The sequence below is a fragment of the Macaca mulatta genome, chromosome 16 (genome assembly GCF_049350105.2).
Source record: "Macaca mulatta isolate MMU2019108-1 chromosome 16, T2T-MMU8v2.0, whole genome shotgun sequence".
Taxonomy (NCBI): Eukaryota; Metazoa; Chordata; class Mammalia; order Primates; family Cercopithecidae; genus Macaca; species Macaca mulatta.
Genome location: NC_133421.1, coordinates 9,420,003 through 9,439,648, shown reverse-complemented (window position 1 = coordinate 9,439,648; position 19,646 = coordinate 9,420,003). Strand labels below are relative to the sequence as shown.

The 19,646-nt window shown below is 52.1% G+C and overlaps 3 protein-coding genes and 1 long non-coding RNA gene across 13 annotated transcripts; 3 read left to right on the top strand and 1 right to left on the bottom strand.

The window, feature by feature from the left end:
* Positions 1-133: 133 nt before the first annotated feature.
* Positions 134-1,737, top strand: TRAPPC1 (trafficking protein particle complex subunit 1). 2 transcript variants are annotated; one of them, XM_001111285.5, is made up of 5 exons: positions 134-166; positions 259-357; positions 511-581; positions 936-1,074; positions 1,348-1,733. In XM_001111285.5, the coding sequence occupies exons 2-5, from the start codon at positions 259-261 to the stop codon at positions 1,474-1,476; spliced, it is 438 nt and encodes a 145-aa protein (XP_001111285.1). In that variant the 5' UTR covers positions 134-166; the 3' UTR covers positions 1,477-1,733. The 2 variants fall into 2 exon arrangements, with proteins under 2 accessions (XP_001111285.1, NP_001181440.1); NM_001194511.2 differs by having other exon boundaries at positions 157-357; positions 1,348-1,737.
* A 483-nt stretch (positions 1,738-2,220) lies between these two features.
* KCNAB3 (potassium voltage-gated channel subfamily A regulatory beta subunit 3) lies at positions 2,221-10,545 on the top strand. Of its 8 annotated transcripts, none has more exons than XM_077970259.1 (15): positions 2,221-2,739; positions 2,791-2,890; positions 4,264-4,307; positions 4,396-4,433; positions 4,667-4,746; positions 6,013-6,057; positions 6,140-6,184; positions 6,389-6,432; positions 7,258-7,344; positions 7,940-8,025; positions 8,175-8,295; positions 8,378-8,472; positions 8,601-8,721; positions 8,888-8,976; positions 9,252-10,545. In XM_077970259.1, exons 1-15 carry the CDS (start codon positions 2,649-2,651, stop codon positions 9,327-9,329), a joined length of 1,164 nt encoding a protein of 387 aa, XP_077826385.1. In that variant the 5' UTR covers positions 2,221-2,648; the 3' UTR covers positions 9,330-10,545. The 8 variants fall into 8 exon arrangements, with proteins under 8 accessions (XP_077826385.1, XP_077826382.1, XP_077826386.1 ...); XM_077970256.1 differs by adding an exon at positions 3,081-3,230 and having other exon boundaries at positions 2,221-2,890; XM_077970260.1 differs by lacking the exon at positions 7,258-7,344.
* Positions 10,546-13,559: 3,014 nt separating this feature from the next.
* On the bottom strand, positions 13,560-17,311 carry LOC144335311 (uncharacterized). The gene is made up of 2 exons (XR_013406085.1): positions 15,229-17,311; positions 13,560-14,600 (listed from the first exon to the last, which is right to left on the bottom strand). It is a non-coding gene; the product is annotated as an uncharacterized LOC144335311 (long non-coding RNA).
* RNF227 (ring finger protein 227) lies at positions 16,011-19,168 on the top strand. Of its 2 annotated transcripts, none has more exons than XM_077970311.1 (2): positions 16,011-16,551; positions 17,158-17,459. In XM_077970311.1, exons 1-2 carry the CDS (start codon positions 16,157-16,159, stop codon positions 17,306-17,308), a joined length of 546 nt encoding a protein of 181 aa, XP_077826437.1. In that variant the 5' UTR covers positions 16,011-16,156; the 3' UTR covers positions 17,309-17,459. The 2 variants fall into 2 exon arrangements, with proteins under 2 accessions (XP_077826437.1, XP_028691813.1); XM_028835980.2 differs by having other exon boundaries at positions 16,487-17,056; positions 17,158-19,168.
* The last annotated feature ends 478 nt before the right edge of the window (positions 19,169-19,646 follow it).

Sequence of the window (19,646 nt, the reverse complement as noted above, 5' to 3'; positions counted from 1 at the left end):
GTGCGCGGCTCCGGTGGCCACAGATTGGCTAAGGGAGGGAGGCGGAGTCTGACGAGTGGCTTTGGAGCGGAGTTAATGCCCCGGCGCCGCTGGGTGAGAACCCCCCAAGGGGCGGAGCTCCGTGGAAACCGGAAGTAACTCCTGACAGGCACTCGGAGCAGTTCCGGTGAGTCCCGGTTGGAAGGCTGTGGGTACGGGAACCTGATCCCACGGAGTGGGGGCCGTTCCGGAGCGAGGCTCACATTCCCTGCCCTGCAGATGACTGTCCACAACCTGTACCTGTTTGACCGGAATGGAGTGTGTCTGCACTACAGCGAATGGCACCGCAAGAAGCAAGCAGGGATTCCCAAGGAGGAGGTGACGAGAGGGCCCCGGTGCAGCCCGGGTGACCTCTCATCTCCAAACACCTATAGTCCCAACCCGGCCCCTCCTCTCAAACCCGAGCTCATTCCCAGCCCCCACCCCGTCTCCCGCATCCACCGAGAGCTAACTCTGCCCCTCTCCCTCCAGGAGTATAAGCTGATGTACGGGATGCTCTTCTCTATCCGCTCGTTTGTCAGCAAGATGTCCCCGCTAGACATGTACGCCGAGTCAGAAAAGATGTTGGGAGGAAGGCTAGCCTTGGGAATTTGGGGATGGGGGAAACTTTCTGAAGTGGAAGGAGCATTGGCCTCCAGAGGGGGAAAGGGTACTTAGAGAGGCTGAGTCCGGAGCGAGAGTGCTGGAGCTGGCAGGAGTGGCGGTGGGGAGGGTCTGAAAGTAGAGAGGTTGGTGGAGGCTAAATTGAGGGGTGAGGATGGGTGATGTATTTACTCAACCAGGCTTCTACAAAGGATATGTTTAGATGAAGAGGGAGTCGACCTTTGAGGGGATCAAAAGTATCTCTTTGTGAGAGATTCTGCTCCCATTCTTTAACACCCTCCTCATCTCTGCAGGAAGGATGGCTTCCTGGCCTTCCAAACTAGCCGTTACAAACTCCATTACTACGAGACGCCCACTGGGATCAAAGTTGTCATGAATACTGACTTGGGCGTGGGACCCATCCGAGATGTGCTGCATCACATCTACAGTGCGGTCAGTGCTAGCCCCGGGGACCCATACCCCAGAGTTCATCAGAACCCCAAGACTCCCTCATCTTCCCTGCCCTAATCCTACTATATGTTTGCTGAACTCAAGAGTTTTCTCAGGGGCCCTTAGGTTCTTAACTGCCACCACCACTTTCTCCTCAGAGAGGGCTTGTCTTCCAGCCCTTCTTCCTTGTGCATTTACACACCCCTGAGGTACAAGGTTTGGGGCTAAAAACCACAAGTATCCAAAGCCTGGCTCTAACATCTTCCCTTTCTATAGCTGTATGTGGAGCTGGTGGTGAAGAATCCCCTGTGCCCGCTGGGTCAAACTGTGCAAAGTGAGCTCTTCCGCTCCCGACTGGACTCCTATGTTCGCTCTCTGCCCTTCTTCTCCGCCCGGGCTGGCTGAAGCAACCTTCCTCATGTCTCAGGAGAATTCATGTCTGCCTGGGGCCCTTCTGAACCTGTGCCACTTAAGGGCCCCCACTGTAAGCCCCCGCACCCCCACCCCCCACCCAGAGCAACAGCGTAAAGGCCTGCCCTGATGCTCTCCTCCTACCAGAATGAAGCCCACAGAGTCCCTCCACCTCCACGCCAGGCCCGCTCTCCAGTTTTATCCCCGACCTGATGCTGCGAGAAGCACAGAATAAACTTTTTGCCACTCTCTGCGGCCTGAGCGTGTTGGTTTGAGGGCCCTCTCAGTCCTGCCCCATGCATGAAGGCGGAAAGTAGGGCAGCCACACATCCTTGAGGACTACGAAGTGGCTTTGCGGATGGGCTTCTCAACTGTGGGAATATTGATGCTTTGGGCTGGATAATTCTTCATTGTGGGGACCGTCCTGTGCTTTGTAGGATTTTCGCAGCATCCCTGGCTACCACTCACTAGATGCTGATAGCACAGGCATGAAATCAAAAATATCTCCAAACCTTGCCAAAAGTCCCCTGGGAGACACAGTCCCTCCCGATTGAGAACCACTGGGCCTGGGGAAGCCTGACAGCCCTTGGGTCCCAGATGGTGCAGGAGCTACCCTCCCGGATTCCGCTCAGAAAATATTCAAGCTGCGGAGCCTTCGGCAGGCGGGGCTTATGCAAATGACCGGCAGGTTTGGCTGCGAGGCGGGCGGCTCTATGCAGATGAGGAGGCGGTGCCTGCATGCTGATGAGCTGGGCCCGCTGCCGACGCGGCTGGGAGCCCAGCGGGTCCCGCAGCGGTTCGCGCTGAAGTGGCATCTTTCTCCCGCCCCACTTCCCCCTGGGTCCTTATCCTCCGAGATCTTTACCTCATCCTCGACCTTTACCCTCATCCATTTCCCCCTCCTACTCCTTGCACCTGTGTCCCGCGTAACTGAATACCTCCACTCCTGGCGCCCCCCGCGTTTCTTCCCTCCCGCCGCAAACCTCGCGACCTCCAGCAGCCCGCCCCCGCGGGCCGATCCTGCCTGGCGGCTCCCGCCGCAGCCTCCTCAGCCTTCCCTCTCTGCCGGGGCTCACCCCACTACGCCCCCGGTGGTCCGCCCTCGGGCTTCCCTGCTCCCCCGTCCCGTCCCCTCGGAGCCCCCTCCCCCGCCCCGGTCAGCCGGCATGCAGGTGTCAATCGCGTGTACCGAGCAGAACCTTCGCAGCCGGAGCAGTGAGGACCGTCTGTGTGGACCCCGGCCAGGCCCCGGGGGCGGTAATGGCGGGCCGACCGGCGCGGGGCACGGGAATCCTCCGGGGGGTGGAGGGTCTGGCCCCAAGGCCCGAGCTGCACTGGTTCCCCGACCCCCAGCGCCCGCTGGGGCCCTCCGAGAGAGCACCGGCCGAGGCACTGGCATGAAATACAGGTATGGGGGTGGCCGGGCAGCCCACCCCTTCCACTTTCCTTTCGGGACCCCTGAGGCTTCTTGAGATGGCCGCCAAGACCCCTTCAAACTTCTCTAAGTAGGTCCCCCTTCTTTCCTTCTCTTCTTCCCGTCTCTGGCACTCCCTCACTTTGTCCCTCTCTTGGTCTCTGTCGATACCCCTGACTACCAGAGAATCAAGTTTACCAAGGTTGACTGGGTCCTGTCAGACCCAGGGGATGCCCCTGAGCTTCCCTCCTTACCCCTGGGAAGGTCAGGGATGCACGGATCTCCATGCTACACGGATCTCCAGGCTGTGCCCCCTCCAGTGGAATGTCCTTGGGTTCGTGTCCTGGGGAGTGGAGGGAGGGAATCGGCTTCTCACTCTGGCCTGCTCGGGGGTGCCTGACCCAAATACTGCCCCCACCTGCCCCAAAGGCTAGGTCTCCTGTGACCTTTCTTGGGCGCAAGGGGAGTAGGGCCTGTGGGAAGGATGGACCACATTTTTCATCTCCATGCTGAGGGACAGGGTCTGGGTAGACTGAAATGTAACTGACTTTATCTCAGAGGACTGCCAGACCAGAGGCTCAGAACTTGAAGTGGGGGGGGAGGGGAGGGGCTCCTGCTGGGGAGTGAGCTGAGGTCACTGATCTGACCTGCTTTGTCGCCTGAAGAGTCTGATCCCCTCTATATGGTGGCCCTGATTGGAAAGCTGAGCTGACACCTGGGTTGGGGGCTCTGGGAGGATGCGGGGCTCACTGGTTCAGAGACAGTCTTCACAAGCCAATAGGAACAGAGGGAGTGGAGAGGGAGAACCAAGCTTTTCTGTCTTACTCTCCCCCCTCCCCCCAGGTCCTCAATCTGCCTTTCCTCCAGGCCCATCTGCCTAGCCTAGCCAGGGACCCCTGCCTGCCTGAATGCCTGAACTTGACTCAGTTTACCTCTTCCAACCTGGCGTCTGCCATTTGGCACAGCACTCTGCCTGAGGGCCTGGTCTCACAAACTCGCCACAATCAAACACCACAATCAAACAGAATTCCTCCCAGCCCCTCACTGCACACATCCCAGAGATGACTCAAACACAGACAAGAAGGACAAACCTGACAGCACATCTTCAATGTGATAAGAGAGAATGGAGACTCTGGACAGTGGCTCCAGAGGAACAGTCACTTATGGTTCACTTGTCCTTTTGACAAAATTCCTAGGACCTCTGCTCTGGAGATAGCACTTGCCCAATCCTATAGGCCCACTGGGTCTAGTTTATTTGCACTGAGACACCTAAGGGCTTCTCAGTCTGGAAGGAGAGGAGCTGGGGGCTGATAATCTAGGTCCATAATGGAGGCTCCACCCCTTCCCACTGCTTCTGTATCTTGCAGGAACTTGGGGAAGTCTGGTCTTCGGGTATCCTGTCTTGGCCTAGGTGAGTTAGAATAGGGATTAAGGAAAGGGGGGTATTCTTTCATGGTCTGCCCCCTGCAGTTCTCATGTGCCTGGCTTCTCTCTTTCAGGTACCTGGCTCACATTTGGTTCTCAGATCTCAGATGAGGTATAAGTTATGGGACATAGAATCAGGGTGGTGAGGGTGAGGGAACCTGAAAAAAGAGAAATTAACCTGGATAGGGGTTTGGACAACAAGTACAGGGAATGAGGGATCTGAGGCTGGAGGATGGGGAGAGGGGAGAGACTAGAGAACCCAGGGCTGAGATGTGATGGGTTAGAGTGCAGTGAGGGAGGTAACTGAGGAGCAGTAGTTGATCTTCACCTCTTTCACCTCCCTAGACAGCGGAGGATGTGCTGACCGTAGCCTATGAGCATGGTGTAAACCTGTTTGACACCGCCGAAGTCTACGCAGCAGGAAAGTAAGGACTGGGGTGAAAGAGCTAAGCTCCATTTGGAAGGCTGAGAGGACCCCAGGGATTATCTTCTCGTTTTCCCTCTAAAGAACCCTGGGACTTCTGAGAACATGAAGTTCCAACCCTTTGGCGGAGGGACCCTAAAGCATTGTAGGTGTTACAGTCGCAACATCAGTCCCCCTCTGGCTTAGAAGTTAATGGGCATGCTGTGTAGTTACATTAAATAAAGCCAACAAATATATCTGAGGCCTTAGTTATGTGCAACTACATGAGGATTACGAAGATGAATTTTCAAACACATCATGCTGTATCACACATTGATAGCTTCACACTAGGAGCAGGGAAAACCTAGGATGACCTACCCTGCCTCTGCCCCATCGAGCAAACACTTCTGCTCATCTTCAACACTTGACCCAAGTGTCTGCTCCTTCAAGAAGTCTTTGCCCAACTCCCAGAGTTGGTCACTCCCCTCCCCCACCATGAGCTCCTAAAGCACTGTGGACTGCCTTCTGACACACAATTCATGGTTTATGCAGCTATATTAGCTGCTCAAGTCAGAGGCCTCCTTCCATGGAACTTGTCTCGCTCTTCTCCAAGTACCCACACAGAGCCAAGCACAGAGCAGGTGCTGCTTCTAGGAAGAATCAACGTGTCTCCAAAAGTGCACACAGTCTAAGTGGTTAAAGAAACAAAAACGGGCGATAGGAAGGATTAAACAACGGTAAAACATTTCAGCAACAGTCCACCATGACACAAGTAAGACTTGTCACAAGTGAGCTCATAATTTTTTGCTAAATTATGTAGCCAATTCTATGGAAGCTGACAAGAAGGCTGGACCATAGACTGTGGCACTCAGAGAACACATTATGGATGAGGCAGAATTTGAGCTGAGCTTTGGAGGACGGGTGGGATTTTGCAGAGGCTCAAAGAAGGGGGAGGGCAACGCAGACAGTTGAAGCTAGACAAGGCAGCATCCTTCCTGGCTCCACCATAGTTGGCCTCTTTCCGCTCATCCTATTCTATCTTTTTGGCACCCACAGCAGGGCTTGGTACATAGTTAATGCACAACAGATATTTGTTGAATACGTGATGAAAACTAGACAACTACACCCCTAGTTCCAGGAGTCCTCTTATTTTGTCCAGGATGGGGCTGTGAGCTGAAATGGACTCCTGGTTTATATCCTACCTTGCAAGAGAGGAAAAGGTGGGGAGGAGAGGAAGGGATTGATTGGCTTGGGAGGGATCAGTGGCTCTGCCTTATGTTTCTTTTAGGGCTGAAAGAACCCTAGGCAACATCCTCAAGAGCAAAGGTTGGAGGTGAGACTGTTTTGGGGGTTGCTGGGGATGTGATCACCCAAAAATCCTTTTCTTGCTGGTTCTCCCATTTCTATTCTTCCAGGAGATCAAGCTATGTCATCACTACCAAGATTTTTTGGGGAGGACAGTAAGTGACTGCCCCACTGCGATTGTGGAGAAGGCCTACAAAGAATGTGTGAAGGTGTATGGGGTGGGGGTGGGGACAGCTATCCTCCACCAGGTCCGCACCCTACCTGTGAAGACTCATGCAATCCCATTTCCTTATGGCTCCAAGCCAGCGCTGGTCCCCTATCTTTGTCACGTCTCATCTTTGACTTACCTTTTCCTACAGGGCGGAAACCGAGCGAGGTTTAAGCCGAAAGCACATCATTGAGGGTGAGAGTTAGGGGCTGGGAACCCAAAGTGAGGGGATATGGAAGCCAGCGGAGTAGGGAACATTCTCTGAACTTCTAGAGGCTTTGAATAGGGATTTAGGTAGCCATGGTAAGGGGGCAAGGTTTGAATTCTTTTTTTTTTTTTTTTTTTTTTTGAGATGGAGTTTCGCTCTTGTTGTCCAGGCTGGAGTGTAATGGCGCGATCTCGTCTCACTGCAACCTCCTCTTCCCGGGTTCAAGGGATTCTCCTGCCTCAGCATCTCAAGTAGCTGGGATTACAGGCATGCGCCACCATGCCTGGCTAATTTTTTGTATTTTTAGTAGAAACAGGGTTTCACCGCATTAGCCAGGCTGGTCTCGAACTCCTGACCTCAGGTGATCTGCCCACCTTGGCCGCCCAAAGTGCTGGGATTACAGGCATGAGCCACCGTGCCTGGTGGCCTGAATTCTTTTTTTTTTTTGAGACAGTCTCACTCTGTCGCCCAGACTGGAGTGCAGTGGCGCGATCTTGGCTCACTGCAAGCTCCGCCTCCCGGGTTCACGCCATTCTCCTGCCTCAGCCTCCCAAGTAGCTGGGACTACAGGCGCCCGCCACCTCGCCTGGCTAGTTTTTTTTTTTTTTTTTTTGGTATGTTTTTTTAGTAGAGACAGGGTTTCACCGTGTTAGCCAGGATGGTCTCGATCTCCTGACCTCGTGATCTGCCCATCTCGGCCTCCCAAAGTGCTGGGATTATAGGCTTGAGCCACCGCGCCCGCCCAAGGTGGGCTGAATTCTTAGTACACTGAAGCTGAGGTGCTTATCTTCTTCTCCTTACCCCACCTCCAGGCTTGCGAGGATCCCTGGAACGCCTCCAGCTGGGATATGTGGACATTGTCTTTGCCAATCGCTCAGACCCCAACTGTCCTATGGAGGGTAAAAGCAGCACCCCCAACCCTTACAGTCCTTCAAAACTGAGCACTTCCTTGCTGGGTACGGTGGCTCATTCCTGTAATCCCAGGACGTTGGGAGGCCAAGGCAGGAGGATCACTTGGGGCCTGGAGTTCGAGAATAGCCTGGGCAACATAGCAAGACCCTGTCTGTACAAAAAATGTTTTAAAATTAGCGGGCTGTGGTGGTGTGTGCCTTGTACTCCCAGCTATTCAGGAGGCTGAGGCAGGAGGATCATTCAAGCCCAGGAGTTTGATGCCACAGTGAGCTATGATTGCACCACTGCACTACATCCTGAGTGACAGAGCAAGACCCTGCCTCAAAAAATCTAAAATACAAAACCTGAGCACTTCCTCAAACCCTCAGCAGGAAGCCAGCCCCTGCTCACAAGGCCTCCCAAACTCCACAGTGGAGGCTGAGACTCCAGGATGTGGACAGAAAGGGAGGCAGAGAATAGACATTAACTTTCATGACTCCATAGAGATGCCGGGGCCTTGGTGGGGCAGGTGGAGGTCTGCAGATCTGGAGTCCTAGATTCCAGGAGTCTGACAGTAAGGCTTTCCCTCTCCTGTGTGCCTAGAGATTGTGCGAGCCATGACCTATGTCATTAACCAGGGCCTGGCCCTATACTGGGGAACGTCCCGATGGGGGGCTGCAGAAATCATGGTGAGTGTGTGACCCCACTTTGCCCCTGTCCCACAATTGGTTCCCACTTTTCACGTGGTTACTCCAAAGCCCACTGCACTGGGGCAGAAGGCAGAGAAGAAAATTGAATTAGTGCTCTGACCCCTATCTTTTCCCCAACCCCAATACAGGAGGCCTACTCCATGGCCAGACAGTTCAATCTGATTCCTCCAGTGTGTGAACAAGCGGAGCACCATCTGTTTCAGAGGGAGAAGGTGGAGATGCAGCTGCCAGAGCTCTACCACAAGATTGGTTTGCAGCCCTCATCCCTGCCTTTACCTTAGCCTCATCCATGGCTAGGTCCTTTTCCTGACACCCAGTGTTCTTCCCTTAGGAGTTGGATCAGTCACTTGGTACCCTCTACCCTGTGGTCTCATTACTAGCAAGTATGATGGGCGAGTCCCAGATACCTGCAGGGCCTCCATCAAGGTGAGATCTGGGGGCTCCAGATGGCAGGGCTGGGCTGTGAGCTGCTCTGGGGGGAGTTACGGGGGGCTGCTGTGTGGGTGTGGTGGTGGTGATGGCAGGGTCTTCTGCTGATTCTCCTTGGCCTCCAGGGCTACCAGTGGCTGAAGGACAAAGTGCAGAGTGAAGATGGCAAGAAGCAACAAGCCAAAGTCATGGACCTTCTCCCCGTCGCTCACCAGCTGGGGTGCACTTTGGCCCAGCTTGCTATTGGTGAGACCTTGCACCCTGCAGGGGCCCTGTCTCCTCCTGACATGCTCCCAAGCCCATCCTAAAGCTGGTTTGTCCCTAGGGAGGACCCTTGTCTTCAGAGACACTTCTGAAATCTATGTGGTCACTGTGCCCCATCAGTTCTCTTTTTTTCCTCCTCTGGCCCCAGCTTGGTGTCTCCGCAGTGAGGGTGTCAGCTCTGTCTTGCTGGGGGTGTCGAGTGCGGAGCAGTTGATGGAACACCTGGGCGCGCTACAGGTGAGCCGGGGACTTTGAGACAGAGCCTATCTGTCCCCTTCCCCAGGAGTCAAGGCCACGCTCTCCAACCCAGGATGGCCCTATAAGGTCACCCACTACAAAGTCCTGACTTTGCAGGTGTGAGGTCCCAGAGCTGGAAAGCGAGGCACTGGTACAGCTGCGGCTCTTGCCTTGCCACTTGATCCCACTGTGGTGCTTCCCCCGTACTGGAACCCCATGCCCTGTCTCAGTGACCCAGCATGGCCTGCCGTTGCCACCACCCCATTCTCCTCCAGGTGCTGAGCCAGCTGACCCCACAGACGGTGATGGAAATAGACGGGCTCCTGGGAAACAAGCCGCATTCCAAGAAGTAGTCGGTCGCGGGCGCAGCGACCCAACCCCGTGCCGCTGCACCCGCCCAAGACCCGCTTCCCGCAGCCGCCTCTCCCGCTCCGGATCCCTCCACGTAGCGGCCGGAGCCAGGGTAGCCCCGCCCACCAACGAGTCCCGGCTTCGAGTAGTGATACGCATGAACAAAGCCATATCCTTTTGCAGTGGGGTCGAGAGAGAAAGTAGTACGCCCGCCCCCTGCTGAGTCCTTCTAGGCCCTTTTGCAAATACCGGGCATGAACTACTCGCCGTCGGCTCTCTGCCACTTGGTCTCGCCCCCTACTCTCCTCCCCTTATTCCTGAGGCCTAGAAAAGAAAACAAAAACAAAAACCCACCACATACAAGAAACATGCAGAGTACCTCAAAAGCGGCCCTTGAAATGTCATCAAACGGTAGTAACCTAGTGAGTGAGTTGTGACGTCATCTGGAACACAGGAAACGGGGCTCGTAGGGTATTCGGTACGAAGGAAGCCAGGCTGGTCCTGGCGGGAAGTAAATGATAATCTTTGGGAAACCAGGACCCTGCCTCCCAGCCTAGAGGTGGAGGAGGGTGGTCAGCGTGGGGCCTACAGTGGCACAGCACTGACAAAAGTAGAGGGAAATTTAATAGCACATCTACACTGCAGTCTGGTGAAAGTGGCCGGGGTGGCCCTTGGAAAACAGTTGGGCTGTTCTTTGCAGGAATTCGTGATAGCCTCTCTGTCACGGGCAGAGACCAGGGGCTGACATAAAAGGTCTGGGTATAGACTTTTGAGCCTTGAGCAGGGCCTCCTACCTGGCAGTGGAGAACTGCAGTCTTCCTCCTGGCAATAACCCTAAAGCAATAATGATGGCCCCTCCTCTGTAAGACTTCCCAGGGAACTGTAAATAAACCTCAGCTTGATCCTCACAGTGTCTAAAGTTGCAGGGGCTTGGGAGGTTAGGGTCACAGTCTCATCTGCCTGGCCCTCTCGCCCCCTAACATTAGAAAGCTCCCAGCATTAGCTTTCTCTCCATTGCTCATTCCAGGCATCAGGCTCCTAGTCACTGTTCTCATTAAGGACCAAGACACCAGATACCCCAGGCCCCAGTTTTCTTCCTTCAGTTACCACATTCCTTAGAACCCAGAAATCTGGCTTCATAATTTTGTTCCTCCTCTTTCTATGAAAGACCTAGCTATCTGCCCTTATTTGTTTGTATTTAAAGTAATATTAGCCATACTCCTTCCTTGTACTTCTCATTTCTCTCTCGCCGGATACCCACACATATGCCAAGGAACTTGTGGCTGAGTGGGAGATGCTGTTCTGAGGTTGAAGCTTTGTGATTTGATGGAGAGGTAAAGTGAAGAGTGGTCTGAGGTTGAGGGAATACAGAGAGAAGGAAAGATGTTATCATTTTACTGGGACAGAACTGGGTGGAAAGTTAAAACCTTAAAGATCACAAGGCAGAGGAGGATGAGCTCTGCGTTCCTTAAATACAACCTGCCCATCTCCCTTCTACCCATCCTCATCCTTCCTTGATCCAAAAGCTGGGCAAGCAGAGTTAAACCAATTTCCAAAAGAGAAAAGTCAGCAGCATGCCATTTACTGGATTAGCAGCCAACCGAGTCAACTAATTAATACGTACTTCCACCCCATCATCTCCCACTCATTTTGCAAGACTGTGGAGGAAACAAGTAAGTAAAATATATGACTAAACTATGATTAGTTATTCTGTAACAAACATATGAGAATTTATCAATCCCAAATAGGATTCTCCTTAAATAGTTAGTTATCCTAGAGGGTTATGCACTTATTTTAATGAACCCTGTCCCATTGCTCAAAATATTAAAAACAAGCAAACAAACACCACTCCTCCTATAATTACCTTCAGAGATGGTTTGGAAACCCTTTGATTTAAAAAAACAAAACAAACAAAAAAACCCATCTTTTATTGTCACACCTCTTTTGTGTATAGACTTTGCCATATTTATCACTCACCTCATTCATTAATTTAGCAAGTATTTGTCTATTGAGTCCTATTATGGTGTGGCACAGGGATACAAAGGTGAACAAAACCAGACTCAGAACCTTCATATATCTTGCTGAGGAGAGAGACAATCACAGAACCACTAAATAAATCCAAACTTCCTGTCCAAAGTCCAGAGGAAAGCACATGGTGTTACCGAGTCTGTAGTGGTTATTTGACATGGTGAGGTTAACACCAAGAGCTAAAGGATGAATAGGTGTTAATAAGGGTTAAGCAAGAGGGTTAAGAGCATATGCTAAGGCCTGTGGCAGAAAAGAACATACAAGCCAAAAGTACCCAAAGCCAGAGTGTCTAGAGAGGAGCAGAACAGAAAGTGAGACATGGGTAAATGGTTGGGCACAGTGGCTCACGCCTGTAATCCCAGTACTTTGGGAGGCTGAGGCTGGTGGGTCACTTGAGGTCAGGAGTTTGAGACCAGCCTGGCCAACATGGGGAAAACCTGTCTCTACTAAAAATACAAAAATACAAAAAAAAAAAAAAAAAAAGCCACCTGTAGTCCCAGCTACTTGGAAAGCTGAGGCAGGAGAATCGCTTGAACCCAGGAGGCAGAGGTTGCAGTGAGCTGAGATCATGCCACTGCACTCCAGCCTGGGCGACAGAGCAAGACTCAGGAAGGAAGGAAGGAAGGGAGGGACGGAGGGAGGGTGGAAGAGAAAACAGGCGGGCATGGGTAAGTTTGGAGCACACAGGGACTTACAGGGCACCTTACAATGTTATATTTATCTAGGCCAGGTGCAGTGGCTCACACCTGTAATCCCAGCACTTTGGGAGGCTGAGGCAGGTGGATCACTTGAGCCCAGGGGTTTGAGACCAGCCTGGGCAACGTGGGAAGACCCCATCTCTACAAACATACAAGAATTAGCTGGGCATGGTAGCTCGTACCTGTGTAGTCCCAGCTACTCGGAGCCTTAGGTGGGTAGGTGGCTTGCGTCTGGAAGATTGAGGCTGTAGTGAGCCAAGATTATGCCACTATGCTCCAGCCTGATGGTCAGAGCAAGATCCTGTCTCAAAAAATATTATATTTATCATACTGGGAAAAAAACAGTAGGAAGCCCTCTATATCAGTTATCTGTGATACACAACAAATCACTACCAACATGAATGGCCTGAGATAACTTTTTATTTATTTTAATTTTATTTTATTTTGAGATGGAGTCTCTCTGTGTCACTCAGGCTGGAGTACAGTGGTGCGATCTTGGCTCACTGCAACCTCCACTTCCCGGGTTCAAGCGATTCTCCTGCCTCAGCCTCCTGAGTAGCTGGGACTACAGGCAAGTGCCACCACGCTGAGCTGATTTTTTGTATTTTTAGTAGACAGGGTTTCACTATCTTGGCCAGGCTGGTCTGGAACTCCTGATCTGGTGATCCACCCGCCTCAGCCTCCCAAAGTGCTGGGATTACAGGCATGAGCCACCATGCCCGGCCACTATTTATCTATTTATTTATTTATTTATTTAGAGATGGAGTCTTGCTCTGTTGCCAGACTGGAGTGCAGTGGCGCGATCTTGGCTCATTGCAACCTCCGACTCCCTGGTTCAAGCGATTCTCCCGCCTCTGCCTCCCCAGCAGCTGGCATTACAGGCACATGCCACCATGCCCAGCTAACTTTTGTATTTTTAGTAGAGACGGGGTTTCACCATGTTGTCCAGGAGGGTCTCGATTTCCTGATCTCATGATCCGCCTGCCTCGGCCTCCTAAAGTGCTGGGATTACAGGCATGAGCCACCGTGCCCAGCCACTTTTTTTTTATTTTTAAGCAGTGGGGTCTCGCTCTGTCACCCAGGCTGGAGGGCACTGATATGATCACGGCTCAGTGCAGCTTTGAAGTCCTGAGGCTCAAGTGATTCTCCCACCTCAGCCTACTGAGTAGCTGGAACGACGTGCACCACTGCGCCTGGCTTTTTTCTTTTCTTTTTTTTTTTTGAGACGGAGTCTCGCTCTGTCGCCCAGGCTGGAGTGCAGTGGCCAGATCTCAGCTCACTGCAAGCTCCGCCTCCCGGGTTCACGCCATTCTCCTGCCTCAGCCTCCCGAGTAGCTGGGACTACAGGCGCCCGCCACCTCGCCTGGCTAGTTTTTTGTATTTTTTAGTAGAGACGGGGTTTCACCGTGATAGCCAGGATGGTCTCGATCTCCTGACCTCGTGATCCGCCCGTCTCGGCCTCCCAAAGTGCTGGGATTACAGGCTTGAGCCACCGTGCCCGGCCTCTTTTCTTTTTTTGTAAAGACAGGGTCTCACCACGATGCTCAGGCTGATCTCAAACTCCCGAGCTCAAGTGATCCTTCCATCTTGGTCTCCCAAAGTGCTAGGATTACAAGTGTGAGCCACCACACTCAGGAGAAATAACTTTTAAAAACTGTTCTTTTTCACGATTCTGTGGGCTGGCTAGGAGTTCCTTTGCTGTTTTCACCTAGGTTCACTCGTGTCTCTGCACTCAAACAGCAGGTCAGCTGAGCAGGAAAATGGAAAATGGCCTCACCAGCATGTTTGGCTGTTGGCTGGCGCTCCTCCGTGTGGCCTCTTCCTTACATGGTGGTCTCAGGGAGTGTTCCAAGGGGACAAAGGCAGAAGCTACAAGGCCTCTGACAGACTAGGTTCCAGAACTCACACATCGCTTCTGCCACACCTATTGGTCAAAGCTAGTTACAAGACCAGCCCAGATTCAAGGGATAGAGAAAGAGACCCCAATTCTTGATGTGAGAAGTACCAAAGTCACACTGCAAAGGAATTTGGGGCCACCATTAGTCTACCACCACATTAAAAGTTGTTTTTTGTTTTTTTTTTTTGAGACAGAGTCTTGCCCTGTTGCCCAGGCTGGAGTACACTGGTGCAATCTTGGCTCACTGCAACCTCCACCTCCTGGGTTCAAGCGATTCTCCTGCCTCAGCCTCCCAAGTAACTGGGACTACAGGTGCACGCCATCATGCCCGGGTAATTTTTTGGATTTTTAGTAAAGACTGGGTTTCACCACGTTGCTCAAGCTGGTCGCAAACTCCTAAACTCAGGCAATCTGCTAGTCTCGGCCTCCCAAAGTGCTGGGATTACAGGTGTGAGTCACTGCATTCAGCCCATCATATATTTATTAACCATAGATACCTACCAGTCCCCCCTCCCCCCACCTTTTTTTTTTTTTTTGGAGACCGAGTCTCACTCTGTTTCCCAGACTGGAGTGCAGTGGCGTGATCTCCGCTCACTGCAACCTCCACCTGCCGGGTTCAAGCAATTCTCATGCCTCAGCCTCCCGAATAGCTGGGACTACAGGTGTGAGCCACCACGCCTGTCTAATTTTTGTATTTTTAGTAGAGACGGGGTTTCACCATGTTGGCCAGGCTGGTCTTGAACTCCTGACCTCAAGTAATCCACCCGCCTTGGCCTCCCAAAATGCCGGGATTACAGGCAAGAGCCACCATGCCCGGCCCTACCAGTTCCTTTTTAAGACCAAAAAGTTTTGAATTGTGACAGCATCACTGTAATAAGTAGACAGCTTCTCCCATGATTACAGACAATACCATTCAAAAGTTCTGAAATGTTTGCTTAAAAACAATGGTATACCTCCTCAAAAGAGATTACCCTCTAGGTTTTAACAATGAAGGTTAAAAAACCAGCTCTGCATTGCCTGTGATAGCTGGTAAATGCCATGGGTGTGGAGAACCCCATCTTGCACATATTGGTCAAGAGGGATGTGTGTTGAAAATGTTGGGTACTGGCTGGGCATGGTGGCTCACGGCTGTAATCCCAGCACTTTGGGAGGCTGAGGCGGGCGGATCACCAGGTCAGGAGATCAAGACCATCCTGGCTAACACGGCGAAACCCCATTTCTCCTAAAAGTACAAAAAATTAGCTGGGCGTGGTGGCGGGTGCCTGTAGTCCCAGCTACTTGGGAGGTTGAGGCAGGAGAATGGCATGAATCCAGGAGGCGGAGCTTGCAGTGAGCCGAGATGGTGCCACTGCACTTCAGCCTGGGCGACAGAGCGAGAGACTGTCTCAAAAAAAAAGAAAATGTTGGGTACTGAGAAATTAAGGTGAATTCAGTATAGGCTGGGGGCACAGGATAAGAATAGTAGCTAATATAGTACTTACCTGGTGTTTTACTGTGTACTGGACACTGTTTGAAGCACCTTACACATATAACCTCGTTCAGTCCTCATTATCCACATTTTTTTATAGGAAACCAAGGCCCACATAAATTAACTTGCTCAAAGGGTCACAACTAGTAAGAGGTGGAAGCTAGGATCTGAACTCAAGCCAGCTGGCTCTAGACTGTGTTATTACCCTCCACAACAGAACCTGGGCTGCAGGTCCAGGAGAGGAGGGTGAGAAGGCAGCTGTGTGTGGGTGTGGCACCATGAGGGGAATGTGGGTTGTGAGTACCATGTCCTGTTTACCAGTGGGAGAAGTCAGACCCCTGAGTCAGAACTTATGCTGGGGAGCTTTACTGGGGCCATCACGATGTGTGGGTGTCCAGGCCTCCGGAAGGAAAGGATTCCCAGCATTCCTAAAGCCATGGTCCTGGAATCTAGGCCCCTCCTTAGGCTGAGATACCAGCTGAGAGTTAAGCAGTTTGGGGAGAATGAAGTTTAGGAAGCCAGCCTTACAAGCAACACCGAGAGGTCATCTATAATGAGAATTGAGGGCAAAATCGAGTCAAAGGACCCGGGACCAAAGGTTGGGCAGAATGGGCAGTGTTTGGAAACTGAGTGGGATTGTGAAACTCACTGCGAGCAACTGAATAGGCCGAGGGGGCTTTAGAGACCTGTGCCAATGATTGACGGCTGAGGCGCAGGGAGGGACCCGGGGATTTGCACATGGTAGAATTAAGGAGCGCTGGCGTTGCGTTGGGGGAAGAAGGAAAGCCCCACCCCGCTCCCCGGCAGTGGGGAGGAAGGGAGGAATGGGTGCCTCGGCCCCCACGGCTCCGGTCCTGGCACGGCCTGGGCCGCCTCCCCGACTCCATCATCGCTGTCATGCCCGGCCTCAAGCCTCCACCGCCCCCACACGTGCCGCCACGGGGAGCGGCCCGATCAAGGCGTGACGCTTCGAAGGGTGGGGCCTCACTTATTCCCCTATTTAAAGGGGAACGAGGCCGCGGCGCCGGCCCCAGGACCCGACCCGGGCCTCAGAAGAGTCAGTTCGTTCTGTTCACCGAGCCGGCCGCGTTAGCGACGCCCTCGAGTTCGCGGCGGGCACGATGCAGCTCTTGGTGAGGGTGCCCTCTCTTCCGGAGCGGGGCGAGCTGGACTGCAACATCTGCTACCGTCCTTTCAACCTCGGGGGCCGCGCGCCCCGCCGCCTGCCCGGGACGGCGCGCGCCCGCTGCGGCCACACGCTCTGCACCGCCTGCCTCCGCGAGCTGGCAGCGCGCGGGGACGGCAGCGGGACGGCCGCGCGCGTGGTGCGCCTGCGCCGCGTGGTCACGTGCCCCTTCTGCCGCGCGCCCTCGCCGCTCCCGCGCGGCGGCGTCACGGAGATCGCTCTTGACTCGGACTTGTGGTCGCGATTGGAGGAAAAAGCGCGGGCCAAGTGCGAACGAGATGAGGCGGGGAACCCGGCCGAGGAAAGCAGCCACGCTGACGGAGAGGCCGAGGAGGAAGGGGAGAGCGAGAAGGGGGCGGGGCCTAGGAGCGCTGGGTGGCGCGCGTTCCGGCGGCTCTGGAACAGGGTCCTGGCGCCCGCGCGGCGCTGGCGGCGTCCGCTGCCTAGCAACGGTGAGGTGCTGCCAGGGGAGGATGCAGGGGAGAGAGCGCCGAGGAACACGGAGGTTGGTTGGCTTGCTCCTGCTTCCGCTAACCCTTATTCTTTCCCCCAGTGCTCTACTGTCCGGAGATCAAGGACATTGCCCACCTGACCCGTTGAACGTTGTAACCGAGGAACTCGGAAGCCACAGCCGAAGGAAGGTGGGAGCTGCAGCCTCGCGGGGGCTGATATCAAGACTACTGTGTCTCAGATCCCAGGATTGACATGTGATAAGAGAGATGAGCCGAGGGCAGGAGGGAACGCCCTGGGAGGTGTTGATGATGAGTTGGGGAGGCTCCTAGACGAACTCGCCCCCATCTACTGACTGTGCCAGTCTTACATTTTCAGGATGGAGTGGCCAAGGGATGATATAAACAAAGCCTACGTTACTGTGGGAAGAAGACAGACTGTTTTCTTAGCTGGGACTTTGGCTTTTGTCCAGGGTGGCTCTGGTGTGTGGGAGCAACAGGTCCCGTTTTAGCAATTCTTTGTCAATGGTTTGAATTTTTTTTTTTAAGATGGGATGGGAGAGAAGAGGCTAATTTTCGCGTCATGTTAATCTCACTTCTCTGGCATGTAAGGGTGCTGGTATGCCTGCTGTCTCTCCACTCCCAGTTCTGTGTTCCAAAAATTGAGATGGCTCCCTGCCTATGACTATGATGAGGAGCCTTGCTTCATTTCAGAATCTACCTTCAGCCTGCTAGGGCAGGTATCAGAAATTCCAAAGGGCATTTATATGAGGCACCTAATTAGAGCCTATCAAAGTAGGAAAGGAGAGCCATTTGAAAGGCATCATATTTCAAACTTTTGCTATTATCTGTGTTATCTTTACAGTCACAGGGAACACTGGCGCTACTGAAAAGATACTTATACAATTTTAAGTGTCTTTAAAATTTGTGTCCCATAATGGGACATCACCTATTGTATATATGCCATGTATTCTATTTTAGAATCCTGTAAGTATCTTATGACCATATAGTCATAGTCAAGGACCAGCAGCGTTGGTATGCTGTCGATGGAAGCGCACAATCTCACTCCAGGATCCCACTCCAGACTTCCTGAATCAGACTCTGCAGGGTTGTTGTTTTTGTTTTTGTTTTTGAGACAGTCTCACTCTGTTGCCCAGGCTGGAGTGCAGTGGCGCAATCTCACCTTACTGCAGCCTCTACCTCCCAGATTCAAGCGATTCTCCTGCCTCACCCGCCGGAGTAGCTGGGATTACAGGCTCCTGCCACCACACCTGGCTAATTTTTGTAGTTTTAGTAGAGATAGGGTTTTGCCGTGTTGGTCAGGCTGGTCTCAAACTCCTGACCTCAGGTGATGCGCCCACCTCGGCCTCCCAAAGTGCTGGGATTATAGGAGTGAGTCACCGCGCCTGGCCAGACTCTGGCATTTTAACAATCCCAGGTGATTTGTGTGCATGTGAAAATGTAAGTATCATTGGTCTAGATCCTAGACTCTTTAAGATATCACCATCTGTAGGTAGAATATTTAAAACATAATAAGTATGACTGATAGATTATTTTATCCAAAGTTCTAAAGTAACATTCTATTGCTAAAGAAATCCTAACCTACTATGTTACATTTTTCTCTTAAAAATGTGAACTTATTAAGTATTAACCTCAATTTTTAGGGGTCTCCAACCTTTTTAAAATATTTTTGATTGACAAATCATATACACTTATGGTTTATAAACCTCAATTTTTGTAACCCTATTTTGGCATTTTCCTGTCCTTACGTCTCAGCTTAAATGCTCCCTCTTCTGGGAGGCCGCCTTCTGCCTTCAGCATAGTAGAGCCTTTTCCCCACCCCTCTGTAACATAATGCCCTGTTTTATTTTTACTGCTTTTATTTTCATGCTTTGTGGGTGTCCTCACTGGAGTGTAAGCCCCATGGTAGGAAGGGCTGACCTGTGACTGTTTTATCTCCAGGGCCAACAGCAGTGTTACTGTATAATATGTACTCAATAAATATTTGTTGGCTTTATATCTTATTTTTTTAATATAATAGCCTTGTGAACTAAATGTCTGGCCTCTCTCAATCTCTGAGAATCTCTGTTTAGTGAGCAATAAACATCAAGGAAGTGCCTAGCAGTTCAAATCTTTGGTAAGCTAGACAGATCTGACCCTCAACTCCTTTAAAAAAAAAAAAGTGTGCCTTTGCTTCATACTGGAACTGAACCTGTGGAGCTGTAGTGACCTCTACTGACTCTTAGGGGAACTAAAGTGCAACTTGAAGGTGGAAAGGATGATCAAAAGGATGGCTGGAAGGCAGTTTTGAATCTTGCTAGGCACTCCTCCCACTACATTTCTGTCCAGTAAGTCCCACTCTCTCTGAAGTCAACCTGAGGCCATGTAGTATCTGCTGCTCACCCTCCTTCTCTACACTGAGCCCATCACATAGTTGGAGCTGGAAGAACCTCAGTTTTAGTGAATAATCCAAGAGATAAAAATGAGGAAAAGGAAAAAGTCGTAAGATTTTTTTTAAAAAAGGCAGAAAGCAACAACTTTTCTTATCCCTCCCCCCAAAACTCCCCCCCTATAAAAAATAACAGAGCACACA

Bases quoted from the DNA above. Each gene is read 5' to 3' on its own strand.
- TRAPPC1 (NM_001194511.2), top strand. From the start codon at position 259: ATGACTGTCCACAACCTGTACCTGTTTGACCGGAATGGAGTGTGTCTG. The intron at 358-510 runs GTGACGAGAGGG...CTCTCCCTCCAG, and splicing joins CAGGGATTCCCAAGGAGGAG to GAGTATAAGCTGATGTACGG. The intron at 582-935 runs GTACGCCGAGTC...TCATCTCTGCAG, and splicing joins AAGATGTCCCCGCTAGACAT to GAAGGATGGCTTCCTGGCCT.
- KCNAB3 (XM_077970256.1), top strand. From the start codon at position 2,649: ATGCAGGTGTCAATCGCGTGTACCGAGCAGAACCTTCGCAGCCGGAGC. The intron at 6,185-6,388 runs GTAAGTGACTGC...CTTTTCCTACAG, and splicing joins AAGATTTTTTGGGGAGGACA to GGCGGAAACCGAGCGAGGTT. The intron at 8,473-8,600 runs GTGAGATCTGGG...CTTGGCCTCCAG, and splicing joins CCTGCAGGGCCTCCATCAAG to GGCTACCAGTGGCTGAAGGA.
- RNF227 (XM_028835980.2), top strand. From the start codon at position 16,540: ATGCAGCTCTTGGTGAGGGTGCCCTCTCTTCCGGAGCGGGGCGAGCTG. The intron at 17,057-17,157 runs GTGAGGTGCTGC...TCTTTCCCCCAG, and splicing joins GCGTCCGCTGCCTAGCAACG to TGCTCTACTGTCCGGAGATC.